Source organism: Folsomia candida, unplaced genomic scaffold (genome assembly GCF_002217175.1).
Source record: "Folsomia candida strain VU population unplaced genomic scaffold, ASM221717v1 Fcan01_Sc002, whole genome shotgun sequence".
NCBI classification, from domain to species: Eukaryota; Metazoa; Arthropoda; class Collembola; order Entomobryomorpha; family Isotomidae; genus Folsomia; species Folsomia candida.
In genome coordinates, this window is record NW_019091194.1 from 13,183,550 (window position 1) to 13,196,971 (window position 13,422).

Below are 13,422 nucleotides of genomic sequence, written 5' to 3' on the forward strand. Positions count from 1 at the left end.
ATTAATCAAACCAATTCTCAATATCCTATGACTTTGCATTTTTTAATGAATAAGATGCAATGGTGCATCTTTTACGATAGTGAGAAATATCATACAGAGAGATAATGCAGGTGAGTGGTAATGTTTCAATTCGGTATTGCAGAGGACGTGTGGATTCTCCCATAATTGCATTTCAAGGCAAGATTAGAGTAAATTTGAACACCTTTTGCGATTTAGTGCAGATACATAACCATAGATATGCATACATGCCTGTGAATAAGGCTGTTGATGTTGGATAAAAAATAAAATAAAATCGAAGGTTGAATCGGACATGAATGACAGTCATGATTTTGGATTTACAAGTTTTTACAATTCTGGCCAAGGAATAGATTTACTGTTGTTGGGACACGGTCCAATACATATGTACATACAGACATCAAGCAATGTTGAATCAAAATAAACTACGTCATATAATTTCTTGGAAATTATGTTGGGAAATTGACGAGGAAAATATAGTCCTTGCAAGCAGTACAAAGAGGAAGCATTGGGCACATAATCCATTTTAGAAATATAAGCGACATGTAGAAATCTGTCTTTAATACGTCGAATGCATTAAAAAACAATTTGTCACTATATCATACTTACTAATGCTGTATTAAAATGAAGAGTGTATAGTTTGTAAATTTTGGATTGCAATATTTTCACTATAGTTATAAATATATGTACCTCGTACGTATACTTCAAGTAACCTAACAAGGGCTTTAGATTATTTTTAACAAGTTCATTTTAGACATATTAGATTGTCATAATTGTTCTCATCCTCAGAGTTAAATTTTCACGTGAGAAACTCATCTTTTCATTTCATGGCTTGATCAACCACCAAAATCTTCGAGAGGACGCCATGCTCTCTGTCAGCTCTACCCATAGAATCCAAGCACTGTTACGCGTGGCGTTCACTGGATGGTGCACTCGATCTCACGACGCTAACTCGGTCTTTGTTAAGTGAAACTCATGAAAGGCTCTTGATTGTTTGGATTAGATTTCTCAGCACAAATTTCTGACATTTTATATTGCAATGCCATCCTCACTATTTTACTTATTGTGATATTACTGCAGTGTTTTTGGTATGTGTTTCACTTTGAATTTAGTTGAACAAGACATGTGCATTGGTAAAAACTGTTTAACATCATTAAAAATAATAATTAATTAGTGGGCTGTTGGACTATACACAATTCCTGCATTGTTTCAATTGAGCACATCAAATGCTTCCAAACTAGCATGCGAACTATGTATAAAGCATCAAAATATAGTATCGGACAATAGTCTCAGAATAAAGACGACTTCACTTGCCAACTTCACGTTGAAAACGAAATAAGTGCAGCAGCTGATTCGGAGATGTTAATGAAAGAGCTCAAAAATCCCATACAAATTGAAAGGGAAGCCACTCTGTATGGAAACATAAAATCGAGTAAGTGCCACATCACATCAGCAGTTGCATACAATAATGGCACTCAAGTTTAAGGGGCTGTGGCTCCGAAATGAATTTCATTCAAATAAATGTACTATTAAATCTGGCTACCAGCCAGTCCATTGTGCCACCAAACCATCGCTTTTACGCTCTTTATCCTTATCCTTATCGACCGTTCTACAATTTCATGAACGAGGCATCAGTAATGAGCAAAATTTGGATGCTTACATCGACGAGCAGCTAACATAGTCGATTGTACATACATGTAACACGAATTCATTAATTTTATTGCATCATGCAACGTATTAAATCCTTTATTCTGTGCTATTCTGTATTACATACATAAAAATGCTTCATACAAATGACCAAAGTAATTAGAAAAAAATTACACAGTATTTTATTTCATTGGTGAAAGCAGTTAGGAACTGATGATGGAAGGTTTTGAATAGTTTTTTGACGGAGAGATGACGACGGATGAATATTATGTACAATGTCGAATTGATGACAATATATTTACAGAAAAGTTAAAACTAGAAAATGCGCCATGTGCTTCGCTGTTGAACGCCAGAGACGAGAGGACTGACGCGTTATGCCGTCGTTGTCGTCATCACGATCATTATGAGGAGCATCAGAATTTGATTCTCTGATGTAGCAATTTATTTAGAATGGAGCCAAGCCTCCCTCCGCCACTTGGCGTGACTTGGAAACTGGGTTGTGAAATAGTTGTCTGCCCGGAAAGAATCGTTCGCGAGTTTTCGGTTATTTTGAAAGGGGAAGGCCGAAACATTTGAGTGTATCACCGCCTTCGTAGCTCGACCGAGGGATCCATTGGTGCAGTTGAGTAGGAAATCCTCCTCTGGTATCTCGAGAGACTTGTTATTAGCTCCTCTTGGCATCCCCCTCAGAGAGTCCTCTCTTCCATAATGTCTCTTGACAAAGAAAGAAGCTAGCAAATCAAACAAATCGTTGCTCGTGTCTCCAAGCCCCTCAAGTGCTCCTCCATCCATCCATTCATATCTCCTTCTTCTTGTATCTTTTCCATCTCTAAAACCAAAACTAACCAGCCATCCTTCCTTCTCATCATCTAAAGTCGTTCAATAAGAAGGGCAGCAAGCTAAGAGGGCAGGTAGCTCAAATTCTCTTGTGGCATCTTTGCATTTCTAGAAAACTGACACGGTAGCTTCCTTTGGGGGTATTTGCGACACTTCCTCAAGTCCTTTTCCAACACAAGCATTACTTTTTCCCTCGGTCCCTTTGCATAATGTGGATAAACAAGGCTATGCAATTTCATCTTTTTGTAGGAGAAAGTCACTTTCACTCAAAAAACGTGGTGTAATCCGGCATTGTTTTCTTTGGGATGAAACAGTAATCTGAATTCAAAAGAGATTGAACAAGAAATTAGAGGAGGTTGTAAAAGGGCAAGTAAGTGGATGCTGGTGAAAGGTACCGAGTGCCCTTGTCCCAGTCATCCAAGTCATCCAGAGCGACTGGGCTTGGTCTGCTTGGCTTTCTCTGAGCGAGTGAGTGGATTATTTGAAGGACCAAATCAAGAGAGTTGTTGAGAGACGGACGAGTAGCACTATTCCCCATACAGCTCATATCCACCCATCCACCACCCCATCAGCCCATCTCCTTAACAGACAGGGTGCATTTCACATTCATCATCAACTACGCTAACTGTTGTCGAGGATTAGTCAGAGTCCGTTGGTGGAAGAACACGACTGCATCACATCTTTTACACCATAGCAGACAGGCCTCGGAATTGGAGAAGCACAACAATAAATATAAAATCCCATTCGAGTTTTTGAGTGTTGGCTTTGTGCTGGGAGAATAACGAGATTTAAGGGTGATGGACTATAGTTCTCTCGTCCGAAGGCAGAATACGAGAACAGAAGCCATCCAATCCATCGAAGCTATCCAATCCACTCGTACTTAAACACTTGGAGTGAGACTGAGAGCAACCAGCAAGGGTTAAGCCTACCAACTTAAACTGGTGTAGAAACCCATCGGAAAATAAAAGTGCTGCTGCTGTCCTTCTCCAGCACTTATAACCAGCGAGAGAGAGAGAGAAAGAGGAAAAGGAAAGGATTTGAATCTCAGCCCACATTTCAATATCCAACTGAAGTCCGACCGAACGCCATTTGAAAGCAAGTGCGTAGTGAGTGCAGAGCTTTGAGTCGAGTGAGATTGAGAGTATTTGGCTTCTTGTGAGAAGAGGGCCTACTCATTAGACAATTACCTAATCTAAAGCACCTTCTTCAAATCTCCAAACTTCGTTGGATTGAACTTGAATTTCGAGATTACTCCATAACACAACATCATCCAATTCTCAGACCACTCCGAACTCTACTTACTTATTCTGCTGCTCCTCTTCTGGAGAACTTGACGATTGGCTACTTGAAAACAATCAAAATATATACTCTTGCCCCCAACACGCACCATCGTTCCAATAAAATTTGCACATCTTGACTTAACAATAGTGATGAAAGAGTGAGAAAGTGAGACATGCACAGGCTTATCTAATACACATAATGTACTATTTATAAAACATCGTCCAATTATTATATCTGGACAGAGACAAGAAGCAAACAAGGATTAATTTAAAGTGGTTGTAGTTTGAACATTATCGAAACCGTTGTTCATAAGAGGTTGAAATTCAGCATAGTTCGCATTGTTTTATAAATTGGGGAGTCTACTCGCTGCGGCGACAGTAAAGTGTTCTGGAAATAAATTCATCATAGTAGTCACTCAATTAGTAATTCAAACTTATTAAGAACATTGGTTCGTCTATCAGTGATTCACTCATGTCTTCGTATTGTACTATTCATAAGTGCATTCATCAAGTGAGGCTTAATAAACTGGATGAGACACTCGAGTTGACCAGACACAAAATATCCGCAACTCTTGTTTCTCACTTGATGTGAAGTGAACAAATACTCATTCTTCGATCAAACTCTCCAATTCAGTTCGGTAAGATATCTCGTTTTAACCCATTCTTTAGAGTTTGGTACTTTTGTGGTGGAAAGCACAGAAAACGACGAGGTTCCACTTCAGGGGGAAAATGAAGTGCGACTTTATAAATTAAGTAATCTTCAAGTCGGAAAATGATGGGCCAAATATGAAGAGGTATCAATTTTGAGAGGAGAGAAAGTATTTGTCTATCCGGGTGTTTGACCGGAACTTACTTCCAACTGAACAATACAGCTTCAGTTATGCATAAATATGATGCTCATTCACTGGACTCTCTAAACATGATCCAGTAATTTACGTAGGTAGATCCACTTCAACCACCACTCCTGCTTGCTACTAAATATCTCAAGTGGAAAACCAATTACCAATATTGTATTGTATCACATTTGTAATAATGCTGTAAAATTATAACAAGTATTTAAGCCTAAAATAAGTTATAAGCGTTGCATAAAGTTCAAGCTTCATTATACAGCAAAAATAGATAAAAAGATGAATACAAGTTTAATTAATTAATGAGGATGAATTCATTTGTCTCACTCTCCCCCTTTAACCACCAATATTAACAAATTATTGTTCATTTCTTCAAGTCTATCTGTATATTAAATTTTTAATAATTTTGTCATGTTCTCGAATATTTATGAACTATTTCAGATTCACAACATTATCCTTGCCATCAACGGTTCCGATCTGGCGTTACCATTGCCTAGCTCGCCTCCCTTCGAAGAAGGGAGCCTGCCATGTCGTTAAGCCCCAAACATTCTTCTCACTCACACTCAACACCATTTTCTGTCACGGATATTCTAAGTCCTCTCGAAGAATCGTACCGAATCAGCAAAGGGCTTGGTTTCGAAGGAGGTCACACCCTGTCACAACTCACCTCACCGGACACTTGCTCATCTGCCCCCACACCCCCGTCGCCCTACCACCATCTGCACCACCTCCAAATCCCCTCAGCAGAACAGATCAACAGTGGATCTCAGTCCCCCGTGTCGACAGTGATCGCAGCCATGAACGTCCCTTCTAGTTCCCCCTACATGCACGTTCCCCAATTGCCCCATCCGGGGGCTGCAGCCTTTCCGCAGTACTGCAACGGCGATCTCCACGGAATGGGTGGTCACTATGGGGCCGATATCAGAAATTCCATGAATTCAGCTTCCGCTGGATGGTATGGAGCTCCCCCAACTGATCGGTTTTCCGCAAGTATGTCCTTCCAATTATTTGTCAATACAAGTCTTCCTGCTTTCTTCCTCAATCCCGGTTACAATCCTGGAAGCGTTCGGTTAGAATGCACGAGTGAGCCTTTCCTCACTTTGCAGTAATGGGGGTTGCCAACGTCGTGGTTAATCTTGTTCATCGTTTCCGAAAAAAAACGTGGATATATGTATAGAAAGATGTATGTGTACTCGTCTATGTATGCATATATGATAAAACTGCATAATGTGCTAACTTAACGCTTTTTCTCAAAGAAATAAATGGAACGTGACCTGTCTCAAATCAATTTGAGCCACGAGTGTAGAATTTAACCCACCACAATGGATGGGGTCCAAACAATACGGCCTGCAATTGAATGATGTCATCTATTTGTAAAATTGAGTACATCTCACGTTTGCACAACCATCGTCTCCTTCCCATTCCTCCTGCTTTTCAAATCAATACTGACATTTTAATAGTCTGCTGCTGCTGCTTATTTCCCTTGACAAATGTGGGAGCAAGTTTTGCTTTTTAATTGAGATTTTATTTTCCACCAGTCTCCAGGATCATGAACTCGTCCGGGGGAATGAACATGAACGTCTCGGGCATGTCGGGATTGGGCAACATGGGGCCTGACACGAAGCCCATGCAGTTCCCTTTGGCTCAGCGGAGAAAGCGCCGTGTTTTATTCACCCAAGCACAGGTAGGTCCACAAGATAACAGGATATCGTTATTTCTAGCTTAGTAAATGCAATGAACAAAACATCAAGTCACCAGTTGAGTACTTAAATCATCATAATGCATATCCAGCAAGTAATAAATAATGGTGATCTCATTATATGCTCGTTAATTTAATTGGATAAGCTTTGTAATAAGTCTTTGCGTTGCTGAGAAGAAATTGGATTATAATTATGACATTTGATTTTCATTTTTAACCTTTTATAATAAATCTCATTTCATCTCTGGGCAAATAATATTCACGGAGGCGAAGAGATTTATCTCATTCTGTTTAAGTTTCTATTCAGCGTGCTTCATTTGCTAAATGGAGTCGGAAAATAACGAGGCAGGGAGGAAACGAGTCAAATTTGAAAGACTTGCTTGGACTTATTGCTACGTGCATTTATCAGAGAAAGTCAGACGACAGAGTAAAAGCTTCCTCGCTCGCTCGCGTCTCTGTGTAAATTTGCTCAACTCATTAACTTTTCCTTCTCCGCTTTTCCTTGACTCTGTTGTGAAGCCAAGTTTGCGCTGTGTGTAAACTTATCTAAAACAAAACAGAGACAGCTCTCTTTGGAGAGAAAGAATTCATTTACTAAAGCAAGACAAGAAGCACGAGTTAATGCGTAAAAGGGACGACTGGCTGGGTCGGGAGAATGATTCAAACCCGGTATCTCTAAAATCTACAAATTTAAGTAATAATAAAGCCCAAAGTCTAGTGCAAACAGTTTTGCTCTATTTTTCCAGCAAATGACTAAATTCGTCACGCCACATTATCGCAAAGTACAAAATCTAGATTTTAGATTCTATCTCACTCTCTACATTAAACAATGAGCATTTTGTGTAAGCCCTTTCTAAGTGCAGAATAATGCTTTTAAATCTTGTTTGATGAGCTTAACTATGGAGGAGTTGAACCAGTAGAAGGCGCACATTATATAATGACGATGGTGATTTCCTTGCTGGATTCAACGATGGGTGGTTGAATTTGTGGAGAAAAGACGAGCAAATAATGGGCAGTCGAATTTGAACAGACAGACAGAAGGGTTAGGTCTGGTTCCATTAGTTTGTGTTTGGTTGGTTGCAAATACATGAAATTGAACTCAATCAACATTCAACAATTTAACGGTTCAAAAATAGGGGACAATCCGTCTGATTGATTTCTTATACTGGTGTTTTGGCACTTGAACTTACTGCGTTGTTGTAGATAGGTAAAAGTTTGATCATGTGAGATAAAAATATCACTCATTGAGCAACATTAAATACTTTTTAAATCCCTTTGATTCTTGAATGCAGTAAAAAAAACTCCCACACCTTTAATAAAGGCATCAATAACGATACACGTACATATATCAGAAAACATGATGCATATAGTTCGATTTTGTTCCTTTAACATGCCTGCAATCCTATCGTACTTGGTTCTCAGTTGAAAAATATACTCTCTTTTTAGCTTAAAAGATGATCTTATACATTACATAATAAAATAACGTAGTGCATGCATTCAGACTCACCTGATGAAATAATAATATGCGGTGAAATGTGTAAAATCTGGTACAATTACATATGGATTGATCTACTGCTGCATGTGATGGTGAATCATCGTATCCAATCTTTCTCCTCATTTAGATTTCCGACTCATGAAACCTTTTATCATCCTTCAATTGAAATTCAGTCAACCGCAAGTTTCGGGTCGTGGTCTCCTCCGTGTTGATCTTGGTGTGATAATGGAGATGTCGAAAGAGAGAGATGGGACTTGAGATATTTTATTCTGCTTATTCGATTCGCAGCAATTTCTTTACCTCTCTCCCTCCCTTCCACTCTCTCCTTTTTACCTTCATGTTCAAACTCGTTCAATCGTGCTGATTTTGCTCTGGTAAACTTTAAATGCATTCCTCATCCAGTCATTCATAAATTCTTTCTGTGAGTGAACAAATATCAATTGAAACTTATCATAATAAACATCATCGCATTGTAGTCTCACTTTTAACCTCCTCTTGATGTTTGTGTTTGTTACTTTTTCTCTTCTTCTTCTCAAATGGAGGGCCCAAAAGGTTGAACTAATTGTCTTGAAAAAAGCAGGCTCTGTTGTGATGCTTATCTGAGCGTAGCTAAAGAGGGGTAAACGGTACCAGTTGTAATCTGGAGCTATCATGTAAACTAAGCAAGGCGGATTAGCATTGTGAGCTGTGAGGTCACCCAAAGAAAATAAAGTTGGTGATAATATTGAGTGAAAGCTGAATGGCATTATCCGATTTACCAGTCAAATTCGTCACCATTTTCTTGTAAGATATGTACGTAAAGAGGCAGCGTATATCCTGCAAAATAAATAAATACTTAATAGGATTTGTCTACTTTGGACTTGAGCCCTGTTGCTGATGTTCCAATATGTTTATTTTATTGACAAAATCTTCCATGAATTTTTAATGTACAGAGTTTGTCATACATATTTATAGTTTTTCATGTAATTACCTTTTGTTTCACAGGTGTACGAACTGGAGAGAAGATTCAAACAACAAAAATACTTGTCTGCACCGGAAAGAGAACACCTCGCCAGTTTGATTCATTTGACCCCGACTCAGGTAATATTACACACAATTCGGTTTTATTGTTTCATACGTACATATATGCAAATATCCATACAATTATGGGTTGGGTAAAAGATATGTTAAATTATGGACCATACAGCCCTATATCGTAAATTGTATTTGTAACGTATACAATTTTACCAGCTCACTAAGGATACTACATAGTTAACGAAGGGTCGATTATGAAAACTCATAAATATACTAATCTGTGTATGCAGCACCAAGGGTTTGAGGTATGCATAAGGGAAGAATAAGGGATGTATATGTAGATCTACTGCAATGATATACGCAGGGCTGAAGAATTTTGAGCCGAGTCAAGTGTCTTTTGGGTATCTCGAGTTTCATTTTGTTGAACTGACTGACGTCTAGTTTGAGTTGTCCTTTCTATTTTGCTCACCTGCATTCTATGCACTAATACCAAGGAGCAAATAATTGTTGTCAAATAATTGTTGTCATCACTGCTGGAATGGATTTACAGTGTGTGGTCCACTTGTTTAATAATGCGTTACCTTCATTCTGGATTTAGTTGCGGGGGTTGGTTTTAAAATCAACGAGTCATCACAAGTCACCAGACAACCGTGATGATGATGTGATGATGGGGAATAACTTAAATAAATAGAAATACTTTTGCACTTGACAAAATGCTGCCGTACTTGTGTTGATGTAACCAATGGTGGCTTTGTGTCCTAATTCTCTACATATTTTTTATTTACAGGTTAAGATCTGGTTTCAAAATCGTGAGTTTCGAATGTGATTTACTTTTGACAGTGGAGTTTTTGTGGTTTATTATTCTTATATCCATTTGTGCCTCTTGATAGATCGGTACAAATGCAAGAGGCAAGCAAAGGAGAAGGCGATGGCTGAGACCAATCATAGCCAGGTGCGTGGGTGTCTTCTTTCTTATGTACCTTTATAATTTGGTGCTTATTTATTTTTATTTCTTGTAAAAATATTATTACGAACTAGCCGTAGAAATTAAACCAGCAGTTTGGCACATGCATGATTTAGCCAATTGCTTCAGTCTTATTATTGGTTTACTTGTGTATTTACTTGACGTTTGTGAACGTCCGGCCATGCGTTGATCTACTAATTCTAGCAATTCTGGTAAAAACGCCTCGCAGCATAAATCCCAATGACGCGGATTGTCTGTGATGTTTTGATAGAGGAAAAGAAATCAATAAACACTCATTTTGTGGTTTGCTTTGTTGGACAGAGTTCTCCGAGGCGAGTGGCTGTACCCGTTCTCGTGAAAGACGGTAAACCGTGTAGCAATGGGGATGGAAATAGCACTTCGGGCGGAAGTGTTGCGTCCTCTGGGTCAGTTGTCAGCAACATTGGCAACTCGATTTCCCCCAATTCACAGTCCTCGATTGGGATGCCAAACTGTTCACAGGTGAGTGAAGCCTTTGTCCTTGTCTAATATGACAATTACATACATATGGCTTTTGATCGTATTGCATTACGTAACAATGACACGGATCAGCAACCAATAAATACAGTTTTGCTAGTATCGAGATAATTTTACTTGTCTTCAAACCTCTTTGACCATACCGTTGCTATAAGAAGCGTAGATTTGGATGGATTAATATGTAACAATGTTTCTTGGCCAGGGCGGTTCAATGGTGTCCTTCTACCACCAAACATCAGCAGCCTGTACCGGAAGCGGCTCATTGGGCGGATCTGGTTCCCTCGCAGCTCTTGGAAGCTATCAAAGACACTCACTGACTCCGACGCTTGGAATGGGATCTCACCATGGACTTCCTCATCATCAGCAGCAACAACACCATCAGCAACAGGGGCTAATGTGTTCCACCACTTACTTGCCACCACTGCAGTCCCGGGCATGGTAAATCGATTTTCATGTCCGCTTTCCCAAATCTTGCTCAAAAGCAAGTTTGTGAAGCAGCGTAGTCCAACCAATCAAGCCCTGTTAGTCCTGGCAAGAGAAGAGAAAGTCGTCCATGCGATCGGTGATGAAATATTACCTTTTCTCCTCAACAAAGTGATGGACAATTAGTACGAACTTGCAAAGTAGTTAAATGGTGAAATAATTGTTTCACATTACCCCAGTGCTTTCACAATCAGAATACACTCCATTTCTGTCTTATCTGTTCTCATCAGCTAGCTTATATTGAGTTAATGGTTGGCCAACTAACTCTCTATTAAAGGATTTGTGTCTGTGGTGTGTTATTATGTGCTTACGAGTTCATAGTTACGAGTTATGATGCTGAAGAGTAACACTGGATTTTCTAGTGACTCACGCCATACTAAAGGGAGGATGTAATACCCACGAACGGGTAGTGCATCTAATGAGGGCAAAACAGAACTGCGGTGATCCCAGAGAAGTGAATTCAATTAATCCAATTTGTGAACTTTGCATAACGGTTGAATGACTTACTTAAGTTGGGGTAAAATGAACCTGGTGATTAAATTAGGAAAGGTATTTACTAATCCGTATTATTATTATCAGTATATGCAACCCAGTAAGTCGTAGTTATTTTTGTAGTCTTTCCCTCTCTCTAACGATAGCAATTTCATTGATTGAACAAACAAATTACTCAGTCAGCAGCAAGCATGAACAGGGAGTGAAACATTGAAATAACTACAAATACTTATGTATATCATCGCAAGTACAACTGTGTGTGTAGCCGAATTTATCTACTAAACACTTCTCAAGAAAATTAAAACCGTCGTAGTTTATGCTTACGCGTCAAAGTTTCAACCCTCTTATAATCGTGTATGGGTTCGTGCATCCGCCATCCGCATGTAAATAAATAATTCAACTAATAATGTGTATAAATAGTAATAACATTAGCCACGTTGTAGATTTGAATCATACTTATAGTACTTAATTCAACATTATACATAGTAGCAGAATATATGGGGATACGGGTTACTTGTCGAATCCTATGTCGTCGAAAAGGCAAGTCGTCGAAATCAATTTGTCGAACGGAAAACTCGTCAGAAAGGCAAGTCGTCGAATTTAGGTGGCATGAAACTCGTCGAATTTCATATAACATTTTTACTGATTTTACCTACCAATATATAATGAGTTCACAAGAATGCACAGCACATGTGCATTGTGGGACGGATATACCTATACGCTGCGGACATTCCAAAATACTACACAGCCGTAATTGGGAGGATAGTTTTATTCTTTTTACCCTTATCTTTTACATTTAAAATGTCAAATTACTGTTACGAACCTAAATTTGAAGATAAACTGTTCTGATGGATTTTGAACAAGCTGAAATAAAAGCTGTACAGGACACATTTCCAGAGGCCGTACTTCACGGGTGTCATTTTCACTATACTCAAGCGTTGTTTAGACATTTGACACCCAATTTAAAGAACCAGTACGACCAAGACGTTACAATGACATTATTGTTCAGCCCGATGATTTAAGAGTGGCATTCCGAGAATTTAAAGTATCGCTCAATTTAAGGGTCAAACTAAACTCGAACTGGATGAATTTTTTAGTTATGTTCAAAAAACCTACATCGGTACAGTGTACGATCCACTAATGTTTCCAATACTCTTCTGGAATGTGCACCAGGGTGTATTAGAGAATATTTCCAGAACCAATAATGCACTGGGGGCCTGGAACAGGCGGTTTGGCATTCTTGTTGAGAGTTCTCATGTGAATGTTATTTTATAAAATTATAATTTATATTTAGAATCGTATTTTATTTAAAAAAATACTCTCGACAAGTATTATTTTCGACCACTTGCCCAAATGAAGAGTTACCCTTCAGACGACTCGTCCTCGACGAGTTACTCTTTCGACGACCATGTTTTCGACGAGCTACCCTAGACCCGAATATATGAGTAACATCATACAAATAATTAATTAGTTAACTATTGTTACAGGGTTAGTCATTTATATCTTGTGTTCTACATGAAATGTTTCCCGAAATAATAATAAACCTTTGTCATTTGATTAATGTCTAAAGTTTTCACTCACTCGGAACTTTCTTCTTGCAATATTCATCCTGCAAATTAAATCATGTTTACGATCTCATGAATTTTCTATATTAATGAATTGCATTGCATCGAGTAATAATAAAGTTCCAATAAAATAACACAATTGTAAGAACAGAGGAAGAGAAAAAAAGTCTTATAATAAGTTTTTCTTGAATAAATCGCTTTTCTATGCATGGGTAATATAAACTGTGGGAAATGTGACTTTGGCCAAGTAGCACGAGAGGCGATCAAGTGACATGAAATTGAAGAAAGTAAGAGTAGAAGTGCAATTGAACTTATGCATCCGAATCGCAATGAAATTTTCCAGATTGATTATCAGGGATAATGGAGGTAAGGAAACCTGCGGAGATTTAATCATAATACGGCATCGCTATGCATTCAATATTTTTCAATATCCAGCCCTTCGCGACACGCCATCATCGTATCATCATCACGTTCCTTTCCCGTCGTCACCAAGGCTCAGCGCACACAATTGTTGAGATACAATGCCTCGCTGCTGCTGCTGCTGAGGAGAATGGGCTCGGTTTGGTG

The 13,422-nt window shown here is 38.7% G+C and overlaps 1 protein-coding gene across 1 annotated transcript; it reads left to right on the forward strand.

The window, feature by feature from the left end:
- The first annotated feature begins 3,083 nt into the window (after positions 1-3,083).
- Positions 3,084-12,855, forward strand: LOC110843469 (homeobox protein Nkx-2.1). Its single transcript, XM_022089434.2, has 8 exons — positions 3,084-4,417; positions 5,069-5,617; positions 6,166-6,311; positions 8,806-8,901; positions 9,623-9,644; positions 9,726-9,787; positions 10,121-10,300; positions 10,518-12,855. The coding sequence occupies exons 2-8, from the start codon at positions 5,155-5,157 to the stop codon at positions 10,755-10,757; spliced, it is 1,209 nt and encodes a 402-aa protein (XP_021945126.2). The 5' UTR covers positions 3,084-4,417; positions 5,069-5,154; the 3' UTR covers positions 10,758-12,855.
- The last annotated feature ends 567 nt before the right edge of the window (positions 12,856-13,422 follow it).

Coding starts and splice junctions, on each gene's coding strand:
- LOC110843469 (XM_022089434.2), top strand. CDS start 5,155: ATGTCGTTAAGCCCCAAACATTCTTCTCACTCACACTCAACACCATTT. Junction 8,902..9,622: donor TTCATTTGACCCCGACTCAG/GTAATATTACAC, acceptor TTTTATTTACAG/GTTAAGATCTGGTTTCAAAA. Junction 9,788..10,120: donor CTGAGACCAATCATAGCCAG/GTGCGTGGGTGT, acceptor TTTGTTGGACAG/AGTTCTCCGAGGCGAGTGGC.